Source organism: Chelonia mydas, chromosome 1, assembly GCF_015237465.2.
Source record: "Chelonia mydas isolate rCheMyd1 chromosome 1, rCheMyd1.pri.v2, whole genome shotgun sequence".
In the NCBI taxonomy this organism is placed as follows: domain Eukaryota; kingdom Metazoa; phylum Chordata; order Testudines; family Cheloniidae; genus Chelonia; species Chelonia mydas.
In genome coordinates this window covers 291843053-291867342 of record NC_057849.1, presented here as the reverse complement: position 1 = coordinate 291867342, position 24290 = coordinate 291843053, and the positions used below count along the sequence as shown (strand labels likewise).

The 24290-nt window shown below is 40.0% G+C and overlaps 1 protein-coding gene across 2 annotated transcripts in view; it reads left to right on the top strand.

Moving 5' to 3' along the window:
- Positions 1 to 24290, top strand: part of ANO6 (anoctamin 6) — a 128395-nt gene that overhangs the window by 80513 nt on the left and 23592 nt on the right. For both annotated transcript variants that reach the window (XM_037887783.2, XM_027826407.3), the window contains 12 exons: positions 5607 to 5672; positions 8330 to 8608; positions 9011 to 9124; positions 10267 to 10382; positions 10780 to 10914; positions 12700 to 12805; positions 13471 to 13531; positions 16721 to 16866; positions 18807 to 18884; positions 22099 to 22324; positions 23146 to 23315; positions 24173 to 24270. In XM_037887783.2, coding sequence (XP_037743711.1) covers positions 5607 to 5672; positions 8330 to 8608; positions 9011 to 9124; positions 10267 to 10382; positions 10780 to 10914; positions 12700 to 12805; positions 13471 to 13531; positions 16721 to 16866; positions 18807 to 18884; positions 22099 to 22324; positions 23146 to 23315; positions 24173 to 24270 — 1595 coding nt within the window. The remainder of the gene's footprint in view (positions 1 to 5606; positions 5673 to 8329; positions 8609 to 9010; positions 9125 to 10266; positions 10383 to 10779; positions 10915 to 12699; positions 12806 to 13470; positions 13532 to 16720; positions 16867 to 18806; positions 18885 to 22098; positions 22325 to 23145; positions 23316 to 24172; positions 24271 to 24290) is intronic.

Sequence of the window (24290 nt, the reverse complement as noted above, 5' to 3'; positions counted from 1 at the left end):
GCCATGCGAACATCTGTTCTCATTGTCAGGTGACACTATAAATAAGAAGTGGGCAACATTATCTCCCGTAAACGTAAACAAACTTGTTTCTCTCCGCAATTGGCTGAACAAGAAGTAGGACTGAGTGGACTTGTAGGCTCTAAAGTTTTATATTGTTTTGTTTTTGAGTGTAGTTATGTAACAAAAAAATCTACATTTGTAAGTTGCGCTTTCACGATAAAGAGATTGCACTATGGTACTTGTATGGGGTGAATTGAAAAATACTATTTCTTTTATTTTTACAGTGCAAATATTTGTAATAAAAATAATAAAGTACAGTACACTTTTTGTATTCTGTGTTGTAATTGAAATCAATATATTTGGAAATGTAGAAAAAATCCAAAAGAAATTTCAATTGGTTTTCTATTGTTTAACAGTGCAATTAAAACTGCAATTAATCACAATTTAGTTTTTTTAATTACAATTAATTTTGAGTTAATCATGTGAGTTAACTGTGATTAATCAACAGCTCTAGTTACTTTGTATGTATTAGTAGCATGATTAGGTAAATTGCAGGGGAGGGGCTTTCCTCTTCATGGCTTAGCCCTCTGGCCAAGTCACCGTGGTATCCCCCAGGGTAATAACACTCTCCTTCCTAACTGTCTCTGGCAGTCCCTAAATGGGCTGCACAGCTACCATGCCATTCCGAAACTGGCTTTTAGGGGAACTCTGGCCTGCACTCTAATCCAGTTTCCAGTCCGGGTACCCTAAACCCAGCAGCTCTGCGCTTTATTCCCCAAGCCCTTACTGCTGTTCCCTGGACTGCTTCCTACCTTAGCTAATACAGGCTCCTACTCTTCCTCCTTGTGTCAAGGACTATATCTGTAGGCCAGGTCTCTGTTGCCAGCTCCCTGGCTTTATAGAAGCCATGCCTGTTTGTGCCCAGCTGAACTTCTTCACCAGTTAAGCCTCATTGCGTTCTAGCTCCACCTTCAGGTGCAGCCTATGGCTAATTGGCCTCTCTTGCCTATGTTAACTCCTACAGGGCTAGTGTGGGGTGAATGACCCATCACAATTCACCTTCCCTAGCTGCATCCCCATGTGCTTCTGTGTCTTTACAGTATAGTTGAGACCAAAAGTCAGAAATGCTGAAATACTATGAAGGAAGCCTGTTCTCATCCGATTTCCAGACAAATTTATCAGATTCAGAAGGGATTGATAAGCTTCATATAAGCATCTGAACTTGAACTCTGAGCCCTTTGAAGTTTACCTGAAACTAACGTTACAAGCACTGTTGAAAATCAAAACAATTTAGGACTAGATGCCAAACTCCAATGGGTGGAGTGCATTTCCAGTAAATTTTATAACTACCTGAGGGTGTGCTAATTTTTGTGTGTGTCTGAGATTAAAATTTCTCCCATGAAGTATGAATTTAAATCCCCGCAATTGATGTGCTCAGTTTAGTCCCCATGAACTATTTTCATCTACAAGTCATTAGAGTTTCAGTAAGTGTTCCAATATGCCATTTTTTTTCCTGCTGGGATCCTTAAATTGCTTGTATTTGAAAACTAATGAGGCAGCAATAGAAAGGTAAATTCAAAATAAATTAACAGATAATGTGGTTTTAGTCCCAGTCCAATTTACATTGAAAGACTCTCATTGACTTCAGTGGGAGTTGGATCAGAACCATCGTTTCTGATCTTGGTCACCAATGAAGATAAAACAATCCGTGCTTTATAAAAATAATTTAAAAAAAATCTTTATCCAGGCAACAAAGAAACAACCTACAGCAAATATTTGATGTTCAGCAATTTCTACAGAAAGTTTACAGAGAACTCTAGATTAGCAGGATATGAGAGGTTTGTTTTCATAAGTAAACAGTCTTTTTATAAATTGTTCCTGCTAATCAAATACGATTCATCTAATTTAGTTTAGCTACCTGACAAACAGAAAATTGGTTTGAACAATTTAAAAAACCAACATGATTTCTTCCTTTGTTTTTGAATGTGTCATGCCTGAAGAAAGGGAACAATATCTGTGTTATTAAAATAAACACTGCAAACAAATATGATATTTGAGGTCCATTTTATGCAATTGCTTGGGTCTGCAAAAGGCAGCAAGCTACATAAACTGTTTGTTTGCCAAGATTACCTATCTTGCAATGAAGTAAGAAAGATGAAAGAGCCCATTAAGTTAAGGGAAAAGGGCAACCACACCTGTTCTGCAGTCTGGTGGAGAGATTTGTTTGGCAGGGCTGAGGGTAGTAAGGAACTTCTGGAAATAAGGTCTCTATTCATGTGGCAACCCTACTTGTATCCTGCTCCCACTTTCTTACCTCACCTACTGGGGCAGGAGAGAAATCAGGAATTATAAGTGGGCAGCTCCATGGGGAGATGGGTCCAGAACTAGTTTCTTTCCAAGTACAATTATTAAAAATTATCATTGACAGTCAGGGTGGAGTCAGCAGTGTTACCAATCCCAAGTGTTCAAAAATCATGAGTTAGGCCTCAGAAATCATGAGATTGGCTTAAAATTTATATATATATTTAATATGAAAAAACTCTATTGTATAGGGTTTCTTTTTAGTTTGCCTTCAGGTTTCTGAGCCTTTACGGTACACTCACTTCACATTTTCAAGCTTTAGTCTTGCAACCATGAGCAATAGAATCTTACTTTTTTAAAGAAAAAAAACAAAGCAGAGAATCTCTTGATGCCAGAAGCAACAGCTTTAAGAAAACTGCCCAATAAAATCATGAAAGATGGCAAAAATGAGATTGGAGGGTTGGTTGTTCTATTCTCCCCCCACCCAACTACCAGTAGGGTGCCTTGAGCCTGATGAGCCCATGTTCTCTTGGTGACTGACAGATCTCCCTCTGATGTTCTGAAGACCAAATTAACTTGTGGAACTCATTGCCATGCTATCATTATTGAAGAAAATGGACGAGCAAGATTTTTTTAAAAAAGGATTAGACACATGTAAATAACCACAGTATCAACATTTACATTATCTAGAAAAAAGAGACTTTCTGTCTTTGTGCTTCATGTATTAGTCAAATGACAGCAGGCATCAAGAAGAAATATGACTAAGATGAGACATCATAAAAAGATTAAAATAATAAATAGTATAAAGAAGATAGTTCTTCTGTTCTCCTTGTCTCATAACACACGAACAAAGGGATGAATAGTCAATTAAATTTTTTAAAAGTTGGAAATTCGAAACCGATAAAAGGAAATACTTTTTTTCACACGTGGGATTAAACTGTAGAATGTGTTACCACAAGAAATTGTTGAGTCCAAGAATTGAATAAGTTCTTAAAAGGGATTGGATATTTATAGGGCTGTCAAGAATATCCAGACTTATCATAGTTAATGCTAACAAAAATTTTGTAAGGGATTTTAAACCTCAGGGTTTAAATCAGGGGTGGACAAACTTTTTGGCCCGAGGGCCAGATCGGCATCACAAAACTGTATGGAGGGTCAGGTAGGGAAGGCTGTGCCTCCCCAAACAACCTGGCCCCCGCCCCATAGCCGCCCCCTCCCACTTCCTGCCTTCTGACTGCCCCCCTCAGAACCCACGACCCATCCAACCGCCCTGCTCCCTGTCCCCAGACTGCCTCGACCTTATCCACAGCCTAGCCCCTAAGCACCCCTTGGGACCCCATCCCCTATCCAACCCTCCCTGTCCCATGACTGCCCCGACCCCTATCCACCCCCCAATCCCTGACCTCAGAACCTCTGCCCATCCAACCGCCCCCTGCTCCCTGTCTGCTGACTTCCCCCCCCCCCAGAACATCCAACCACCCCCTGCTCCCTGTCCCCTGACTGCACCCAGGACCCCCTGCCCCTTACCCAATCCCCCCGCTCCCTGCCCCCTTACCATGCTGCTCAGAGCAGCAGGAGCTCACAGCCCCGCTGCCCGGCAGGAGCGGCAGGCCAGAGTGCTGGCGGCATGGCAGGCTGAGGCTGTGGGGGAGGGGGGCAGTGGGGGAGGGGCCGGGGGCTAGCCTCCCCAGCCGGGAGCTCAGGGGCCGGATATGGCCCACAGGCCGTAGTTTGTCCACCTCTGGTTTAAACCAATCTCTAACTATTAGAGATTAGGATGAGACCTAAATTGAAGGCAGATTATCGAACATCGGCCCGCTGAGGGGTTCTTAGACCTTCCTCTGAAGTATCTGGTACTGACTTCTGTCAGAAACAGGATACCTGGTGGATCTTGGATCTGAGCCAGTATGCCAATTCCCATGTTCCTATCAAGGTTCTGATTCCGCTTCCAGTTTAGTCAATAAGAGTTTTGCCATTGGTTATTGGAGCAGGACTGGATGTTATGTACAGAGGTTACAGCTGGATGCAGAGTACCAGAGTAGGTGGATATAGGCTGTTCTTGTTTGAGAAGCTTTAAGACCGGAAGTCCTTAAGCACAGGACAATACAAACAACTAAGAAAATGGTCTGGGGTATGAAAACAATCTATTGCACTGAATAACCCAGAAGACTAATCATGGATCTTCACCTAGAATATGTGATAATTAGATGAACAAACTGCCCATAGAGGAGTTATATAGTGGGCTTCAAGTAGCTTTAATTTGGTCTACTTCACATCAACTTTTAAAATATCTAGTAAAAATACAAATCTCTTTGTGAGTTCCTTATTTTGTTCCATTCGGGGGGTTTTGAGGAAGTTCACAGAGGACAGTTGAGCATCAGAGACAGATTTCAGATTTTTGAGCCTCTGGATAGATTGCCAAGTGAGAGACACTCTGTGAGTGAAATTAACATTTCTCATGGACTTCTGCAAATTGCTGTCACTCTGCACATCGTGGGGTCTGTAGCTGCCCCATCTGCCAACTCCTTTGTTACACGAGGAAAGGCTATGAAACCAGGCCTCCCTCCCTCCTTCCCCCCCCCCCCCACCTAGGGACACTGAGGACTGCTGGGACAACACCACTACCCCTACAGCCACTCCAACCACAAGCTTTTTAATTGTAGGATGTTGCATTTATGGATTGTGAGATTGGTGAGGATTTAGATAGAATCATAATATGAGGTTATGTCCTTATTGTGAAAAACGGAAAAAATTGCAGACTATTGGCAGGGAAATGGGGATTGGTTGTCATGGCAAGATTTTGCAGGTGAAGAATATTTGCCGGTGGGTAGCACAAGCTACTGGGAGGGATTCCCTCAGTGGTTAAATTAGGTGAGAAAAGGAGAAGATTGCCAATGTTGATGACCGTTTTCACAGAGCCAGAATTTGGGCTGACTCATCTCTGTGATGCATCAGACTAAAATGCTAGATACAAATCAAGATCTGAACTCTTGTGTCGGCCCACCTGTAATTGTAAAACATGGGTTAAAGATCAAGTGCCTTCAGCAATCCAAGAGAGCAGGTATGCCACATAACTGCATTTTAAAGTGTTATTGCTTTTAGAAAAAAGTATAAGACTAGTGGTTAATAGTGCACTGATTGCCATAGCAATTATAATATAAATATTGAGGATAATAACTCATCATCTGGGTGATTCTTCACTTTTGCTGGACAATCCTGTTCCTTTATTTTATGTACACTACTTTATATGAATGACATAAATCAGCAAACAAAGATATTTTACTACTTGCAATTGATTTTAACAGAGGAAGAGGCGCGCATATGAGTCTAATCTGATAAGCAATGGCTTGCAACTTGAAGCAACAAGATCGGTGAGTATCCTTTCCTTTGTGTAGACTATTGTGTCTGAAAGCAGACTTTGGCTCCATATGGAAAAGGAAATAAGTCCATGAATGCACTGTAGCGTCTTCCCCCTCTTTATTCCTATGAGATCAGGATATTTGGGTCACAAGAGGTTCCCCTTGCTGCCTCTTTCCCTATTCTTTGTCTAGGAGCCAGGAATCTCTGTGCTGAAATCATGGATCTGTCATTGACTTGCTCTGTGGCCTTGAGCAAAGTCACTTAAGCTTTGTCTCTTTTTCTTTCTCTGCAAAATGGAGGTAGTAGTAACCTACTTCACAGAGGGGTTGGGAAGATTAAATAGTTAGTTTGTTCAGCACTTTGAAAACATGAAGCCCTATAAAAATTCTAAGGGACCAGTTCTGCCCCCTGCCCTCGTGGCATATAGGAATTGTAAATGGGACTCCAGAGCTTGGGGAGAATTCGCCTAATGAAACAGCAGCCATAGATCTGACATAAGTGGCGAATGCTCCTTGCAAGCCGCAGCATAGTGGGAGTAGCTGTAGCACTCAGCATTATGAAAAGGAGGACTTGTGGCACCTTAGAGACTAACCAATTTATTTGAGCATGAGCTTTCGTGAGCTACAGCTCACTTCATCGGATGCATACTGTGGAAATCGCAGAAGACATTATATACACAGACACCATGAAACAATACCTCCTCCCACCCCACTCTCCTGCTGGTAATAGCTTATCTAAAGTGATCATCAAGTTGGGCCATTTCCAGCACAAATCCAGGTTTTCTCACCCTCCGCCCCCCCACAGACAAACTCACTCTCTTGCTGGTAATAGCCCATCCAAAGTGACCACTGTCTTCACAATGTGTATGATAATCAAGGTGGGCCATTTCCTGCAGAAATCCAGGTTCTCTCACCCCCTCACCCCCCTCCAAAAACCACACACACAAACTCACTCTCCTGCTGGTAATAGCCTATCCAAAGTGACCACTCTCCTTACAACCTGCATGAAAATCAAAGTGGGCCATTTCCAGCACAAATCCAGGTTTTCTCACTCCCCCACCCCCATACACACACAAACTCACTCTCCTGAAATGGCCCACTTTGATTTTCATGCAGGTTGTAAGGAGAGTGGTCACTTTGGATAGGCTATTACCAGCAGGAGAGTGAGTTTGTGTGTGTGGTTTTTGGAGGGGGGTGAGGGGGTGAGAGAACCTGGATTTCTGCAGGAAATGGCCCACCTTGATTATCATACACATTGTGAAGACAGTGGTCACTTTGGATGGGCTATTACCAGCAAGAGAGTGAGTTTGTCTGTGGGGGGGCGGAGGGTGAGAAAACCTGGATTTGTGCTGGAAATGGCCCAACTTGATGATCACTTTAGATAAGCTATTACCAGCAGGAGAGTGGGGTGGGAGGAGGTATTGTTTCATGGTGTCTGTGTATATAATGTCTTCTGCGATTTCCACAGTATGCATCCGATGAAGTGAGCTGTAGCTCACGAAAGGTCATGCTCAAATAAATTGGTTAGTCTCTAAGGTGCCACAAGTCCTCCTTTTCTTTTTGCGAATACAGAGTAACACGGGTGTTACTCTGAACTCAGCATTATGGAGATTCTGGGCTGCATTCCAGCCTGTAGGCATCCCTGGATAGGCTGCTACAAGATGAAGCAGCCACTGGGGATGTTCTCATTTACACTGGAGGCCATGTTAGCCACCGCAGTATCCCAGAATCCAGGCAGCATAAAGATGGATCTTCCCCTCCTTTCTTCCTGGGCTGCCGTGGCTCCCAGCAGATGTAGCACAGGGATCTGGCACAAAGTATTTTTATGATTATTTTGTAACGTAATGAGCTCCGGAACAGGAGGCCCTCTGCCACTTACTCCCAAATTTGGCTCAAAATCCACATCTTTAGGCTTTTGATTAAATAGAAAGTTGCAGTGGAAACCCCACTTGTGCATCCCAGCACATGATTTGGCCCTCTGACCATAGCATGCACCTCAGTGTGCAAGAAGAACTGTTAGGAGAAAATCCAACATGGATATATTGCTACTTGTAAATGGTACATTGTAAATTTGTGCTGGTTTTGGTAATCCTGCAATGCTAATGGTTCAAAATCTTTTTAAATAGTGAGCTTCCTGAGAACTAGATCTAAAAACAAGCATTAAGAAATCCATATAGGTAATGTGTGCTAAAATTTAAATTGCTTTGTAAAATATTTTGCAAGGTGTTACCATTAAAGCAACAATTTAGTGATCTTTTTAAAATGCCAGTCTCTCCAGAGAGTTCTCATCTCCCTTCGGTGCCTTTACAGAAGTTAATGAGATGTTCACTTAAATGGATAAAGAATACACCCCTGAATTGGTTTTCTACGGGTTTTAAAGAGAAGGGAAAATCTGTAAAAAGAAAAGGAGGACTTGTGGCACCTTAGAGACTAATAAATTTATTTGAGCATTGGATGCATCCGATGAAGTGAGTTGTAGCTCACGAAAGCTTATGCTCAGATAAATTTATTAGTCTCTAAGGTGCCACAAGTCCTCCTTTTCCTTTTGCGGATACAGACTAACACGGCTGCTACTCTGAAACCTGGGAAAATCTGTGTTACTTTAAAAGTATTATGAAGAGCTCTTTCATTTTTTGTGGGCATACGTTTTTAATATTCTTTCACTTTAGGTCTTAGATGAAAAGCTTATTTTTGTAAAAGTGCACGCACCTTGGGAAGTGCTATGCACATATGCCGAGGTTATGCACATCAAATTGCCGCTGAAGCCCAATGACCTGAAAACCCGAGATTCAGCTTTCAACTGGTTTAGTAGACTCTTCCGAGTGGATGAAAATATCATCACACCAGAGCAAGAGTTTTTCACTGCCCCATTTGAAAAGGCCCGTTTGTCTGATTTTTACATTCAAGACAAAGACATCTTCTTCAACCCAGCAACCAGAAGCAGAATTGTAAGTCAATATAAAGATTTATTTCTTTTCTGTCTCTAAACCCACACAAAGACATTTGTTTATTTCTCTTTGTCAATCAGAGCAACACAACCACCGTCACCAATAACAAACAACCCTCCTGACACATTAGAAATGTACTGTAGAGAACAATCCTACATTGACTAGAAAACTGACTTGACAGTCTAATGAGGTGAAATTCCAAACCTTTGTCCAACTTGGGTTCCACTTGTGCCCCAAAATAGAGTTTAAGTGGGACTTAAATGGGGGCAGTGGCCTTGTACAGTGAATTTCACCCAGAGAACTTGCCCCTCTTTAACATCTATGATTCTGGGATGACACAGTTATGGTTTATATTCCTCATTTACAAATTGCAAGAGATTCAAGGCATTTTGTACTTTTCAGGTTCATTTTATTCTTTCCCGTGTGGAATATGCAGTAAGAGACAATGTGAAAAAGTTTGGTATTAACAAACTCCTGGACTCTGGGATCTACAAGGCAGCATTTCCTCTTCATGATGTAAGTCCAATGCTTGGAACAGGTATCTTAGTTGGGAATAAATTTGTATGCTGATTGAAGGCATATGCATGATTCCTATAGCAAAATACATATGGGCATTGATTTTATTTGTTCACTGACTGTCCTATTTGGAGACAATGGCTGGAAGAAAATTTCCCTTCAAAACTCTTTTTCAGAGGAATACTGATTTTTCAAGTCAACAGAATTTTCCACAAAAAGTGTCTTTTCACAGAAGATTTCAATTTTTATTTCAAAAACCAAACACCCAGAAACTGAAGTATTTTTATCTGGAAATGCTGCCGAAGTGCCTGATGGGAGCTGTATGTAGTTCAGTTGCCTCACGTCCCTGTTGGCTTCTGTGTGCCAGGCTCCCCAGCCAGTCTATATCTTCTATGATGCTCCATGGCCAGAAACTCCCAGGATGTATCACTTCCCTCTCCAAGAGGGAAAGCCAAATGTTCTTCCTTATCGCCTTTCTTGTTGCGCTATAGAATGAGAATGGCAAAATCCATTAAAAATTCTTAATACAAGTCCACATTTTCACCAAATACGTTTACAACTAACCTAGCAAGGAAATGAAGGGTTATTTCCCTCTGAACCCTCTTTTGAATCTAAAACAGGTGCTGGAAGCCTTGCATTTATTCTCCAGAATTTTCAGCCTTCATTGTGGTACATCACTGTCCTGAAGAAAGCACGTGATAGTATGTTAGGGGTACTTAAAGTCTCATTTTTAATTAGAACTGATCCTTTTCTATTTATTCTCCCAATCCTAGGCACCAAGCCTGCAAATACTTACATGCATGTTTAAGCTCATGACTAAACCCCATTTTTTTCAATGAGATGACTCCCATAATTAAAATTAAGCATGTTCATAAGTATTTGCAAGATCGGGTCCTTAATGACAAGCCTCTGTACTGTTACTGCTTGCTTGCTTCCAACTCCTTTTTGTAATTTGCAATGGAACTTGGGCTAAGAGATTACCCCAGACACTAGTCTCACAAGTGTAGCTCCACAGGGATCAGATTTCACACAGCCAGTGGGGCTGGAGTGGCACTGTAAACTGGTTCAGCTGCCCATACAGTTTGGGTACTGTAAGTGGTTATTTTATGGGACAGTGTTTCCATATTCATTCTCTTTTGCAGTCTAGATTCAATCACCGGTCAGAGGACCCCAACTGCCCTAATGAACGGTATCTTCTTTACAAGGAATGGGCTCACCCCCGAAGTATTTACAAACTGCAGCCATTGGATCTTGTCAGGTGAGTATGCATATGATCACTACAATTCAGAAAGACCTAGGAATTCACATAACATTTTCATGTTTTGGTACATTGAAGATTCATGTCTTAATTCTAATTGCTGATATGTATGCCCAAATCTGCACACACATTTGAGCATGCTCTGTTTCTGACTTTATAAGATACAGGCACATGCCTATATAACCAATCAAAAGTGAGCTTCAGTGAGAAGTAGGCATTGCATGCAAATATAAAAAATCATGCAAATTCACAGAAATTGTTAGCTGCTGTACCTCTGCAGTCACACACTGTAAACATATGAAAATAGAGTCTAGCCCTAAATATTTGGAATAGACGGTTGTCTGAGAAAGAAATGTGGAGTTATTTGCATTTTCAACGAGTATTTTTCCCCTCACAGGAAATATTATGGAGAGAAAACTGGAATATATTTTGCTTGGCTTGGTTTTTACACTCAAATGCTGAGCGTGGCAGCAGTAGTAGGACTTGCCTGTTTTTTGTATGGATACATAACAAAGGACAACTGCACATGGAGGTACCGGATGGACAGTTCAAATATATTTTCGTATTGACACAGTTCTGAATACCCACAAATAGCACAGAGTTTTCTAGGCATTAAAAAAAAGGGAACCTTGTTAGTGATCCCAGGTTGAAGTTCATGGTACTGTTGAATGAACACTATGAAAAGGAAATGACAAGCATATATCAGGGCTACAAGAACATTGCTGGGTCATCTAGTCCAAGGGACATGAAAATCCTCCGACGCCCCCCAATTTCTTCTACTTCCCTTGAATCCTCCCTTCTCATTGTGCATGTTCCCTCCTCTACTCTCTGTCCTCCTTCTCCTTCCTGACATATACTGTAAGCAAACAAAGAGCCATATCATGCCATCAGCTTTTAAGCAGAATTCCCTATTGAAATCAGTGGGGAGTTGTGCTATAAATCTGATGGCACGTTATGGCCCAAAGGCTTTTACAAATCAGAATGTACAGAGACATTCATGTCAAATAAAAAGGACATGGAATGAAAGGGGCAGATGAGCAAAATGATTAAAACAACGAAAACATTAAAAGAGCATCCCAAAATATAAATCAGTTTTCTGCCTTCAAAATAAAGAAGACATAAAAGGAAATTAAAAAGCAGGGAAAGAAAATGACAATAAATCGTGGGGAGAAAATAAAGAATACAGCACGGCATCTGAAACAGAATCAAATCATAGTATCTTTTAGGAAACTAAAGCTACCATGTACGGAAAGGGCTCACTAAGGACCTGATCCGATACTTAGTCAATCATTGAAATGATTCCCATTGACTTCAGTGAGTGGTGGATCAATCCCTGTACTAACAAAAATCAAGTTAATGGAGAAACAAATACAGAGAATAAGAATAGCAACTGGCTTGTTTCTGAAGTTAAAGATTCAAAGATACAGGGCAAAAAAGTAATAGACAGACATGAGATGTTACAATGACTTGTATTTAAGATTTTGTTTTTTTCATTCTTTATAGTTTGACAATTCTTTTTGAATCCACATACAGTATAATGTAAAAATGTAAAGAAAACAGTGAAAAATCAAAACTTCAACACAGGTTACCATAGCATGCCCATTTATGTTTGCTGCTCCCTATGGGAGAGCAAAAACTTTCTCATAGGTGAAATTCACATATGGGTGGAGGGCCTGCTAAAAGGCACTGCTTGGAACTCAGGACTTTCCTCCCCCCCCCCCTTCTTCTATAGGAGAATAGGCAGAACAGCAGCACAGGGGAAATTCTGCTCCCCCTTTACACCCTGAAGAGAGACATTGGTGGGGAAGGGGCTACTGGATCTGCACTTATGCAGATCCCCTGGTCCTCTTGCACCCTCTGTAGCTAGAACTACTTCAGACTATTTTGGCTACTCCAAGTGACTCTGCAGCCACTCCCTGGCCTGAAGAGAATTCCTCACTTTTCCGCCTCAAACCTCCCCTACCACCATGCTCAGATTGAACATTATAGGGTGGATTTGCCCATTATAAATCAGGTAAAAGAGTCACCCTGAAATCCTGAAAATGTGAACAATAGGATTTTTTAAGATCTCTGTTTTGTTCTTAACTTGATTTGTTTTAGAGAATAGCTCCAAGAGTAATGGGAGATAATTCCTTCCATGCTTCATAATCTAATCTGCAGTATATTGAGGGCTAAGAGTGGAAGTGGAGGAGGCGCACTGTCTGAAAGCAGCACACTTAGCAACTTATTCCGTACTTCACCGAGTTATCACACCATCTACAAGCATTAATGGTAGTCTGAGTTTCGTGCTTGCGTAATTGATTGATTTTATTTTTAGCCAAGAAGTGTGTGATCCCAACATCGGTGGCAACATCATAATGTGCCCGCAGTGTGATCAGGAATGCACATACTGGAACCTCACTATTACCTGTGAATCCTCTAAGGTAGCATGCCATTTACATCCTGCAGAAATGGGTTTCTAAGTTCAGTTGCAGTAGCCTTTGTATTTTCTCTTAAACCATCCATGGGGTGAAGTGGCAGCAGTGTTATTCTCCCTCCAGTGCAAGATTAATGTTTCTTCAGCACAGCAATATGAAAGGTACAAGAGAGAAACATGTGAAAAGGGAAATGTTGGAAGGAAAAGGAAGAGGCAACCCCACAATTACTATATCAAAACAGTATTTTCTTATTAAATAGGTTAATGTTTTTTGTGTCACTTCTTGTTTGTCAGAATTATTTGTTCATTTGCTCTGTGTGTGTATGTGAGAGAGAGAGAGAATACAATGTGTGTGTGTCATGTCAACTGAAATTCCTACCACTGAAGTACTGGCTCTCCTCTTCCAGTACAGTGGGTGGTGGAACATTGATACTACAGCAGTTGTATACCCTTTTGCTGCATATTTGACTCGTAGGTTTAATGTAGGTTTTCTGCATTTAATTTCCTTGATTTTGCACATTGGAAGAATACTAGAAGGAAAGGTGAAGATTAAACCATGTAAAAGCTCAAAACTAAAATCAAAATGTGCAACATTCTATCAGCATTCTTATCCCATGTAGAAAAATTACTGACCCATTATAGCTAAATCGTTTATTTTTTAATTCTTTACAGAAACTGTGTATATTCGATAGCTTCGGAACACTAATATTTGCAGTATTTATGGGAGTATGGGGTAAGTCAATTTCAAGGTTTTGCTTTCTGTCTACAGTTTTGTCATCTAATTTTGGGCAGACCTAAGGCATAAGCCAAAAAGTGTAGCTAAATGTACAACTATTTCAGTTTCTAGTGTTCAGGAATATTGCAAAAGGGAATTCACACATAAAAATTAAGCATAACAGTAACTCTTTTTAGCATCATTTGGAGATTGATTTCAGAACTTCCAGGGGCAAATAGGAACGGTGGGGTGTTTTTTTTTTTCAGTGTTTGTTTCATCCTTTTAAACTCGGAGAAAAGGAAGAAGAAGGGATTAGAATTGCCCAGTGGTAAACCAGCAGGAGCCACATGCTTAAACATGTCTGGCAAAGGAACTGTTTTTCTCCAAGGAATCTTGGAGCTCTCTATTCCTACTAGCAGCTGCATGACTGAGGAAGGCAATGGGAAAAATAGAGCCATTTATTATAAACTCTAGTAATTATTTCTTTCCTTCTTCATTTACGTAATTGATACGCTAAACATGCAGTAATTACAAGCACTAGGAACATCTTGTGGCAGTGAAAGTGTCTCTTTAATCAGGGGGTTCCCACTGACTGATTCTATTCTGTACTGGATTCAGTGGACAAGTCAAAGTTTATTTTTCCAGAAAGTGTCTTGTTTCACTGGACCGCAGAGGCAGAACCAGAATTTTCTTAGCAAGGGGGCCCATGTTACTGGCCAAGTAGCAGAGATCACAGTATGTGCTACTTCCCAATTTCTTCATCGACGGGACTCTGCTTTACGCATGAGTTGCTTACCAGGAGGTTTGCAGATGTTTATGGGGTTCCTTCCCATTCCCCTCTCCCACCGCTTCACAGTGTCACCCATGTCCTCACCAAGCCACCATCTCTTCTTCCAGAGCAAGCCTGGAAGTGGATGTGGTAGAGGAGGCAGCGTGAGATGGCAGCCCGGGGTTCAGAGAAGTGGGGAGCCAGGTCCAGGATCTCTCCTCCCACCCCTCCTCTCCCATTAGAGAGACGGGGACTGTGAATTAGTAGTAGCAGCATTGTCTATGGCCAAGGGAGGAGCCTGAGGGTCCCTCCCCGCTTTATTAAGCCTCTTTGGATTGTCCATATTAGCAAGGTTGCTAATTGGCTTTAACTGTAGCCCCTTAACCAGAGTGATTACTTGTTGGTGATTAACAAGTAATGTTGACTTGGAAGCTAGTCAGCAAAGTTACAGAAGTAAGTTTTATGTTATCAGTGGTGCTCCATGAAGGGTAGTGTACAGAAGACAACTACTGTAACATTTTAGAACAATATGTCAGCTTGATAAGAAAAGATTAATATGCTTGTTATTGTAAAACATGTTGTACTTTGATCTTTTGATAATGAACTTAATATAAAGTGCTTTAAAGTAACTATTTCAATAAAATAATTAAGTTAAATTTGATTCTTTTAAGAACTTTTCAAAGGTATACTACGCTCAAGATACCAGCAGGAAATTCCCTAAATCAAAGATTAGAACAGTTTGATGTTAATTTGATCTTTTTTCTGTTGTCCCAATAGTTAACTTATTTGTAATTTGTCTCTTAATTAAAAATTGTGATTTTCTGTTTTGAAGTATGGTTCCAAAAATGATAAATGGAAGGTTAAGCTGCATAGCTACAATAATGCTTACAAGGGTATGTTAGTATTCTCATCATAAACCCGCTACATAAGGAGGTGAATTGTCCATCACAATTGTACTGAATCCAAGTGAACCATGGTCCTGATGCCATTTCAGTTGTAATTTTCATTGAATTGTAATACTTTAAATAATTTAAGGAATGATATATTTTTAACCCTATGATTGCATTGCGACCATTAATATACTTATTAATAACGGTACTTCTGTAATATGTTCCCTTCAGAGAACTCAAATAATTACAAAACATGAATTAATTAAGCCTCACAATACCCCCTGTAAAGTGGGTATGGACTACTAAATTATAGTAAGTGACATGCCCAAGGCCAGACAGGATTAAAACCCAGATCTCCAGACTCCCAGTCATTTGTTTTAATCAGTAGAAAATGCCGTCTTAGAATAAATTAAAGAAAAGAGCAATTAAAATACAGACAGAAGAACCTGCCCTGCTCTGAGGCCTGAGCGGTACAATACAGCTATAAAGTTATCACACCTGGAGGAGTCCCTCTGTGTAGGCAGCTCCCTCAGTGACAGAGTCATCATAGCCTCTCTTGGGCCACACCCACTTCCTGGCTGCTCGCACAGGGATTGTGGCAGGGGGAGGGGCAGCATGCTGTAAGGCCAGGACAACCTTGCACTCCAATATTTCCCAGCTATTGGAACAGTCCTTGAGGGCCTTTTGCAGCTGGTGCTAATTGGAGCACTGATGAGGTGCTCTAAATTATGCTGGGGACCAGACCAGTGGCCAGATGTAGGGATGGAGGAGCTTGCTCCTCTTTGGTCCACTGGCCTTGCTCTGCAGGTTGATACAGAAGGTCAGGGCACCACTTCCCCTTTTTTGGCCTCTTGCTTGTAAAGAGTGGTCTCTGTGCTCCCTAGAGTTCAGGGAGCATAGGGACTGCCAGTGTGAGAGGCCCGTGTGAAGCCATGTAAAGGTAGGAGCCTTCCTTCCAAGAATGCGCTCATGCAACGGCCTCTCCCAAACTGACCCTTAGAGTTTTTCTTTTTATTTCATGCTTGGTTTTGGTGACTTGACTGTAACTTTGTCTGGAAAACTTTTAGTAGGTGTGACACTAACTCTATAGTGTATATTAAATGGGCATTAGTCTTTTCCCTATGGCAATTTCGTATATGCGCTAAAGTTTTATTTTAAAAACATCCATAACTCTTCAAAATTATTTTCCTTCAATTAACCAAACAATCTGCTTTGAAAAACCATACTGCAATATAAAATCCAAATTGTTCCTATTCAATACGTTTTCAGAAAAGAAAAATAAACTTTTATGCATTCTTTAGCATAAAGAATCCACAGGTTGATATCATAAAAACACCTACATCATTAGAGCAGTAATTAGGTAAAGAAATAGATCCAGTTATTTTCTCCCTGAGAAAGTCTTGGCACCATCCCACCAGCCAGTAAAGGTTATATTCTGTGTCTGCAAAAAGTGATCTAAAAAATTAACGGTTCACATATTACAGCATAGGAGTTCAACACTGTCCGGTGTACGTGTGGTATAGCTCTGTTTGTTTTTCCTTTGGTTAGTTACTTTGTTTCTGGAGTTTTGGAAGCGACGGCAGGCTGAACTGGAATATGAATGGGACACTGTTGAATTTTTAGAGCAGGAAGAACATGTACGTCCAGAATACGAAGCACGATGCATTCATGTAGTAACAAATGAAATCACACAGGTAAGGAATGTTTTTAGAATTGGTCATACTGCAAACTGTGAAAGCTAGAAATTCAAACAAAGACCTTGTGATGGGCCAGATCTTCAACTGATATAAATCTGCATTTCTCCACTGAAGTCAGTGGAGCTACCTCGGTTTGCAGCAGCTGAGGATCTGACCCAATATGTTGATCTAATAAATTGCAGGCCTAGCATACACCAGTCTGTATCAGGCTAAAATGTGAGGCCTGGGGTTCACAGAAATCACATTTATCATTTCAGCTGGTTGTACCAATTACTGCAACCTTGGGACTGGCAACTTTCTGTAATCTATGTTCTCTATGTATATAAATCTCCCCACTGTATTTTCCACTGAATGCATCCGATGAAGTGAGCTGTAGCTCACAAAAGCTTATGCTCAAATAAATTTGTTAGTCTCTTAAGGTGCCACAAGTACTCCTTTTCTTTTTGCAAATACAGACTAACACGGCTGCTACTCTGAAACCTTTCTGTAATCTATAACACCAAGTGAGGGGGTGATTACTAAAGGGCAGTTTCCTAACAGCCAGAGGGACTGCAGTAGAATGATCTGGTGCCACAAAATGGTACCTCTAATCTCAGGTAACAGCCTGGCATTGAATAATTTTTGTTGTGAGAAGCCCACAATCGTCATTGATAGGGTTGCCAACTTTGGTTGGACATTTTCCTGGCGGTTGCATCACATGACATAATGTTTAATTAGCCGTTAATCTTTAATTCCTGGGTGCTCCAGGACAATCCTGGAGGGTTGGCAACCCTCAACTCACTGATTGTTCCTTGTTCTTGGAAGCCTGGAGACATGCCAGGAAAACAAGACAAAATGGAGGAAGAGAAGTTGCATTTCATGCAGTTTCCAGACTTTGTTATCCACAGGTTTCTTTGAATGAGAGAAGCACAAACAGGTATTATGGCCAAGCGTATATGGATGCTAATAACATTAATGAGTTCACCTGGACAGGGATAATTCTCATTCTAGTGAAACACAATACACATTTACGAGGCTCTTAGTTTAGAGCTCTTTTTTTTAATACATTTTCAAGTGGCTTTAGCGGCTCACTCAGCTCAGCTGTCAGGTTTTTATTATTTTTTGTTATTGCATCACTATAGCGTTTACCTGATCATTTGCTTTGCTTTCATGTTCTAGCCATACTATATTAATGTTTATAATAGGAGACTTGAAAAGTTCCAAAACTAGACTGACATGATTAAAAATCTACCCTAAGTGGCCCCTTCTGTATTATAATCTTGTGCTACAGGATACCTGGTTTTATTAATAAGCTTATAAAACTTACATTATCTTTACTACACAATGATAATTCTAAACAATTCTTAAGGCATTTTTAGATAGAGAAGATTTGGCTAAAAAATAATATTTTTGCCATTATATAGATCTTTCATCTGAGGCTCTCAAAGATTTTTTAAAACATCAATGAAGCCCCATTACACCGGGGTGAGGTAGGCATCACCCCCATTTTAGAGGGAGGTAAACTGAGAGACAAATAGGCTGAGGTCTAAATTTTCAAAGTGTCCACTAATTTTGGGTGACAGTTTTTGGATGCCAAATCTTAGGTACATAGGGACCTGACTTTCAGAAGTGCTGAGCACCCACTAATCCAGCTGATTCGAGCAGTGGTGCTTAGCACTTCTGAAAATCAGGTCCCACATTTCTCAAATTGGGCACCCAAAAACTGACACCCAAAATCAGTGGACACTTTTTTTTTTTTTTTTTTTGGAACGCATCGGCCCAAATGAATTGCCAGGGGGACATGGCAAAGATGTCAGGTCTGGGAATAGAAACCTGGATTCTGATTCCCGTTCTTGTGCCCCAAACATGTCAAAGTGCTTAACAGGTCACATGAAAAATATATTTAAAAGAAGAGCAGATGTATGATTAATCCCCTTCTAAATCAACTCTCTTTCCAGCAAGAAGAGCACGTGCCATACACTGCCTGTGGAAAGTGTGTACGGATCACCTTCTGTATAAGTGCAGTCTTCTTCTGGGTAAAATTCTATTGGTCTTATTCTTTAATATAATGTACCTCTCTTGACAAATAATAGCTTCATGAAAAACTAAACTGTATATGAGCCAATAAAGTGACAGGCTGATCTGAATGTTCAAATATGGATGTTTAAGTTGCCCCCAAAAAGCATCTGCAGACATGCCCAAACACATAACTGCATACACCAAACATACATTTGCATATGAAAAACAGATAATCATGCAGATAAGTTTATACTTATGCATATTTTGTGGCTACAGCTTGTGGGCTATGTTTGAAAATGTGGTTCACTGTTTCCTCCATCAGCATTTTCAGATACATGTTTTGCTGGTAGGTGGAACAGTGGATTACCTTGGGGACAGATCTGGTTGCACTTCCCCCCCTCCTTCCCAGTTTCTTTCATTGTTGTTCCAGCCATTCAGTTCAACAGCATGTCATGGACGACTGGGCCTCTTTCAGCTTTTTCGTTTCACTTAAAAGAGCAAAGCTGGGAGCTCTTTGATTTTCCCAATCTTGCTACTTTAATTAAAACTAAAAATTGAAAGAAGTCCAGCCATCCATGAAACAATATGTAACATGGTGGGCAGGCCCAGAAAGGCCATCTCTAAAAGCTGAGGCTCTGATAATTGCATGCTCCCAGAGCCTGTACAACATTCTGTAGCCGGAAAACCATCACAAGTGATAGGAAATGAAGCTGGAGCACAGGGACTGTATAGAATGCTGGCTGGCCAGCATGGAAGAGGCTATGCTCTGGGTTTTCATGTCTGGAGCACAGTGAAGAAAATAACTAACTAACTGGCTGGCTGGGGTTCAGAATGCTGGGAGAATCTGATAACATGTATTGCGATTTGGTTTATTACTATGGTATTATGTCTGTGGTGTGGGGGACAGGGGATAAACGTCACTTTACAGACATATAAGAAGAGAAACTTGCTGCCCTGAAGAACTTACAATCTAAATAAAAACTAGATAGCTAACAAGAAATAAAAATGGGGAAAGAAGCAGATATGACAAAAAACAAGGGGGGAAAAAATACTGAACATGAAAGTATTATTTCAACCAATGCAGATGGTATGACTGATTAAAATTAGGACTGTCAAGCAATTAAAAAAATTAATTGCGCTGTTAAACAATAATAGAATACCATTTATTTAAATATTTGTGGATGTTTTCTACATTTTCAAATATATTGATTTCAGTTACAACGCAGAATACAAAGTGTACAGTGCTCACTTTATATTTATTTTTGATTGCAAATATTTGCACTGTAAAAACAAAAGAAATTAGTATTTTTCAATTCACCTAATAAAAGTACTGTAGTCCAATCTCTTAATCAAGAAAGTTGAACTTACAAATGTAGAATTATGTACAAAAAACCCTACATTCAAAAATAAAACAATGTAAAATTTAGAGCCTACAAGTCCAATCAGACAAACAAGTTTGTTTCCATTTCCAGAAGATAATGCTGCATGCTTCTTGTTTACAGTGTCACTTGAAAGTGAGAACAGGCGTTTGCATGGCACTGTTGTAGCTGGCATCACAAGATATTCACATGCTAGATGCGCTAAAGATTCATATGTCCCTTCATGCTTCAACCATCATTCCAAAGGACATGCGTCCATGCTGATGATGGGTTCTGCTCTATAATGATCCATAACAGTGCAGACCAACACATGTTCATTTTCACATCTGAGTCAGATGCCACCAGCAGAAGGATGATTTTCTGTTTTGGTTGTTCGGGTTCTAAAGTTTCCGCATCAGAATGTTGCTTTTTTAAGACTTCTGAAAGCATACTCCACACTTTGTGCCTCTCAGATTTTGGACGGCACTTCAGATTCTTAAACCTTGGGTCGAGTGCTGTAGCTGTCTTTAGAAATCTCACAATGGTACCTTCTTTGCGTTTTGTCAAATCTGCAATGAAAATGTTCTTAAAACAAACAACATGCTGGGTCATCACCCGAGACTGGTATAACATGATATATATGGTAGAATGCAGGTAAAACACAGAGCAGGAGTCATACAATTCTCCCCCAAGGAGTTCAGTCACAAATTTAATTAATGCATTATTTTTTTAACGAGCATCATCAGCATGGAAATATGTCCTCTGGAACGATGGCCAAAGCATGAAGAGACATATGAATCTTTAGCACATCTGGCATGTAAATATCTTGCAGTGCTGGCTACAACAGTGCCATGTGAATGCCTGTTCTCACTTTCAGGTGCATTGTAATTAAGAAGTGGGCAGCATTCTCCCATAAATGTAAACAAACTTGTTTCTCTTCGCGATTGGCTGAACAAGAAGTAGGACTGAGTGGACTTGTAGACTGTAAAGTTTTACATTGTTTTGTTTTTGAGTGCAGTTATGTAACCAAAAAATCTACATTTGTGAGTTGCGCTTTCACGATAAAGAGATTGCACTATGGTACTTGTATGAGGTGAATTGAAAAATACTATTTCTTTTGTTTACAAATATTTGCACTGTAAAAATGATAATCAAAAATAGTACAAAGTGAGCACTGTACACTTTGTATTCTGTGTTGTTATTGAAATTGATTATATTTGAAAATGTAGAAAAACATCCAAAAATATTTAATAAATTTCAATTGGCATTCTATTGTTTAACAGTGCGATTAATCACAATTAATTTTTTTAATCGTGATTAATTTTTTTTTTTAGTTAATCGCGTGAGTTAACTGCGATCAATTGACAGCCCTAATTAAAATGTGCCTGTTTCTCTTGAGGGGCAGTTGCTTTTTTCTGGCCACAATCTTCAACAACAATAATATCTGGCTCATATACAGTGTTTTTCCTCCAGAATGCATCCTGCCAATTGTGCAATGCTGTACATGGGGTGTTGGGAAGAGAAGATTCTTTTCTAACCCCAGGAAGTGACAATCATATGCCCCAAAGCATGAGATCTGATTACCTTTCTCCTTATCTTAGCTTGCATAGCTACAAACATTATCGGTCATAAAATTATCCATCTCTTTTTCCACAGGTTGACTGTATGCTACACAAAGTAGTCTTCTCTTTTATTGGCTCTAAATTTACTGTGCTTTATCTTCACAGAGCATCCCCTTGCTCTCATATTATGGGATGGGGAGAAAGAGGGTCTAAATAGTTTCACTTTGCCCTTCATAATATATATTTCAAACCACTGTTTTTCCCAAGCCATATGATTTTACACTAATATATATATTGTACTCTATTTTCAGATTCTTTTGATCATTGCGTCAGTTATTGGCATCATCGTCTACAGACTCTCTGTTTTCCTTGTGTTTTCTGCAAAGCTGCCACGGCACATTAATGGAACAGAAGCAATTCAGAAGTACCTGACTCCCCAGGCAGCCACTTCAGTAACTGCTTCAATCATTAGTTTTATAATCATCATGATTTTGAACATCATCTATGAAAAAGTGGCAATCATGATTACTGACTTTGGTAAGTTTATGCTTTAGCTAGGAACTATAAGAAAAAACAACATCATTCTTATAATAAGGACCCCAGTAAATTAATATCTACACCAAGTATTTCAGAATTTTCCCTCTATAGCATGCAATGACTTCTAGAATTTTTCAAATATAGCTTTTCACTTTTATCAACGAAATATATTTTACTCCTTGCCTAAGAAATCCTTGTATAGCCATCATGAAAGATCAATTGTTTACAGCTTTGTATTTGTGAAATAGACAAAACAAGCAAGATTACTATAATACCCAGGCTTTATGAAAAAAGATCAGTACCGCATAACACATTTAAGGACATTATGGAGAGAACAGCCCCTTTTTTGTAAATAAATGGAATATGGTCACTGGTCCAATGCTTGATGCTTTTTTCTCGTTATTAAACAGATAACCACAAATATTACTGTTCTTTCCATCCAGGCCATCTACATTAAAGTAGCTATTCTACTTTACCTGTGTAAAGTAGTAGTATTTTAATATGGTTTATTTCCGTCAGTTCAAAGTGTTATGTTTGTTGTTTGTTGAGTCTGCGAGGATTTTCTTTCTATGAGAGTGATAGAGAATTGTGTTGCTCTTTTTCTTTTAGTGTCAAAGAACAAATTATTTCCTCTTTACAAGTGCCTTATAATTAACATAATGGCTACAATGTATTAGGGACCCTAAACAATCTAAATTGTGCTGTAAATTCTATTCAAGCATGCAAGGCACATGCACGTTTTTTGACGGAGGCATTAAAGCTGTTCAAATATTAATTTTCTTTTCCTTTTTGTTTTTTGGTGTGTTTTTTTTAAACTACAGAACTACCAAGGACGCAGACTGATTATGAAAACAGTCTGACCATGAAGATGTTCTTATTCCAGTTTGTCAACTATTATTCTTCATGTTTCTACATTGCATTCTTTAAGGGTAAATTTGTAAGATTCCCTGGAGACCCAGTTTATTGGTTAGGAAAATACAGAAATGAAGAGGTAAGAATCCACTATAGTATATCTTTTTTTCTTAATTAACAATGTAAGATATTAGCCTAGGGCCTGGTCTACACTAAAGAGTTAGGTCAATTCCAGCTACGGCGCTCAGGGGTGTGAAAAATCTACACCCCTGAGCAATGTCATTATTCTGATCTAATACCCAGTGTAGACAGTGCTAGATCAACAGAAGAATTCTTCCATCAACCTAGCTACTGCCTCTCAGAAAGGCGGATTACCTACACCAACAGGAGAACCGCTGTAGCATTTCGAGTGTAGACAAGCCCTAGTTCTTCAGCTATTCCCAAGGAGTGCACAGCACAGAAGGGGAGTTCAAAGGTAGCCTTTGCAGTTCCCCAAATCCAGGACAACTGTGTGCTGGACCAGCCCCTTAGCATAATTTAGAGTAGCTTCAAGTTTTCTTGAAGTTACTTAGGTTTTCATTGACCCACAAGGGACCACTATGGCATAACAAAGACCCAGCTACACTCACTTTCCCATGAACACCACCTATATCAGCAGCAGAGGGGGGGTGGTATAACATCCTCAGAACCAGCTCCCCACCATCCACAGATCCCCCTCCCCTAGAGTGATCTTCTCGTAATGACAGTGCAACACAGAGAGGCTGTATGATCTGGGCCATTGTTCCATTGACTTCACTGGTATCCTGCCCACTTATAGCAATGTCAGATTTGGTCTGTTGGGCCTTTTCAAAGGGATTTGTCTCAATTGTCATCTTGGATTATTTTTAAGGTTAAAATAATGTAATTTTAAAAATTTTAGTATATTTTTTTAATTTAAACACTTTAATCTTGCCTGAAGAGTTATGCAGCATTTTTCACACCTCTCTCAACCTTTAGTGTGATCCGGGCGGATGTCTCCTTGAACTTACAACGCAGCTAACAATAATAATGGGAGGTAAAGCAATTTGGAATAACATTCAAGAAGTGCTTCTTCCGTAAGTACCTAATGTTTTTT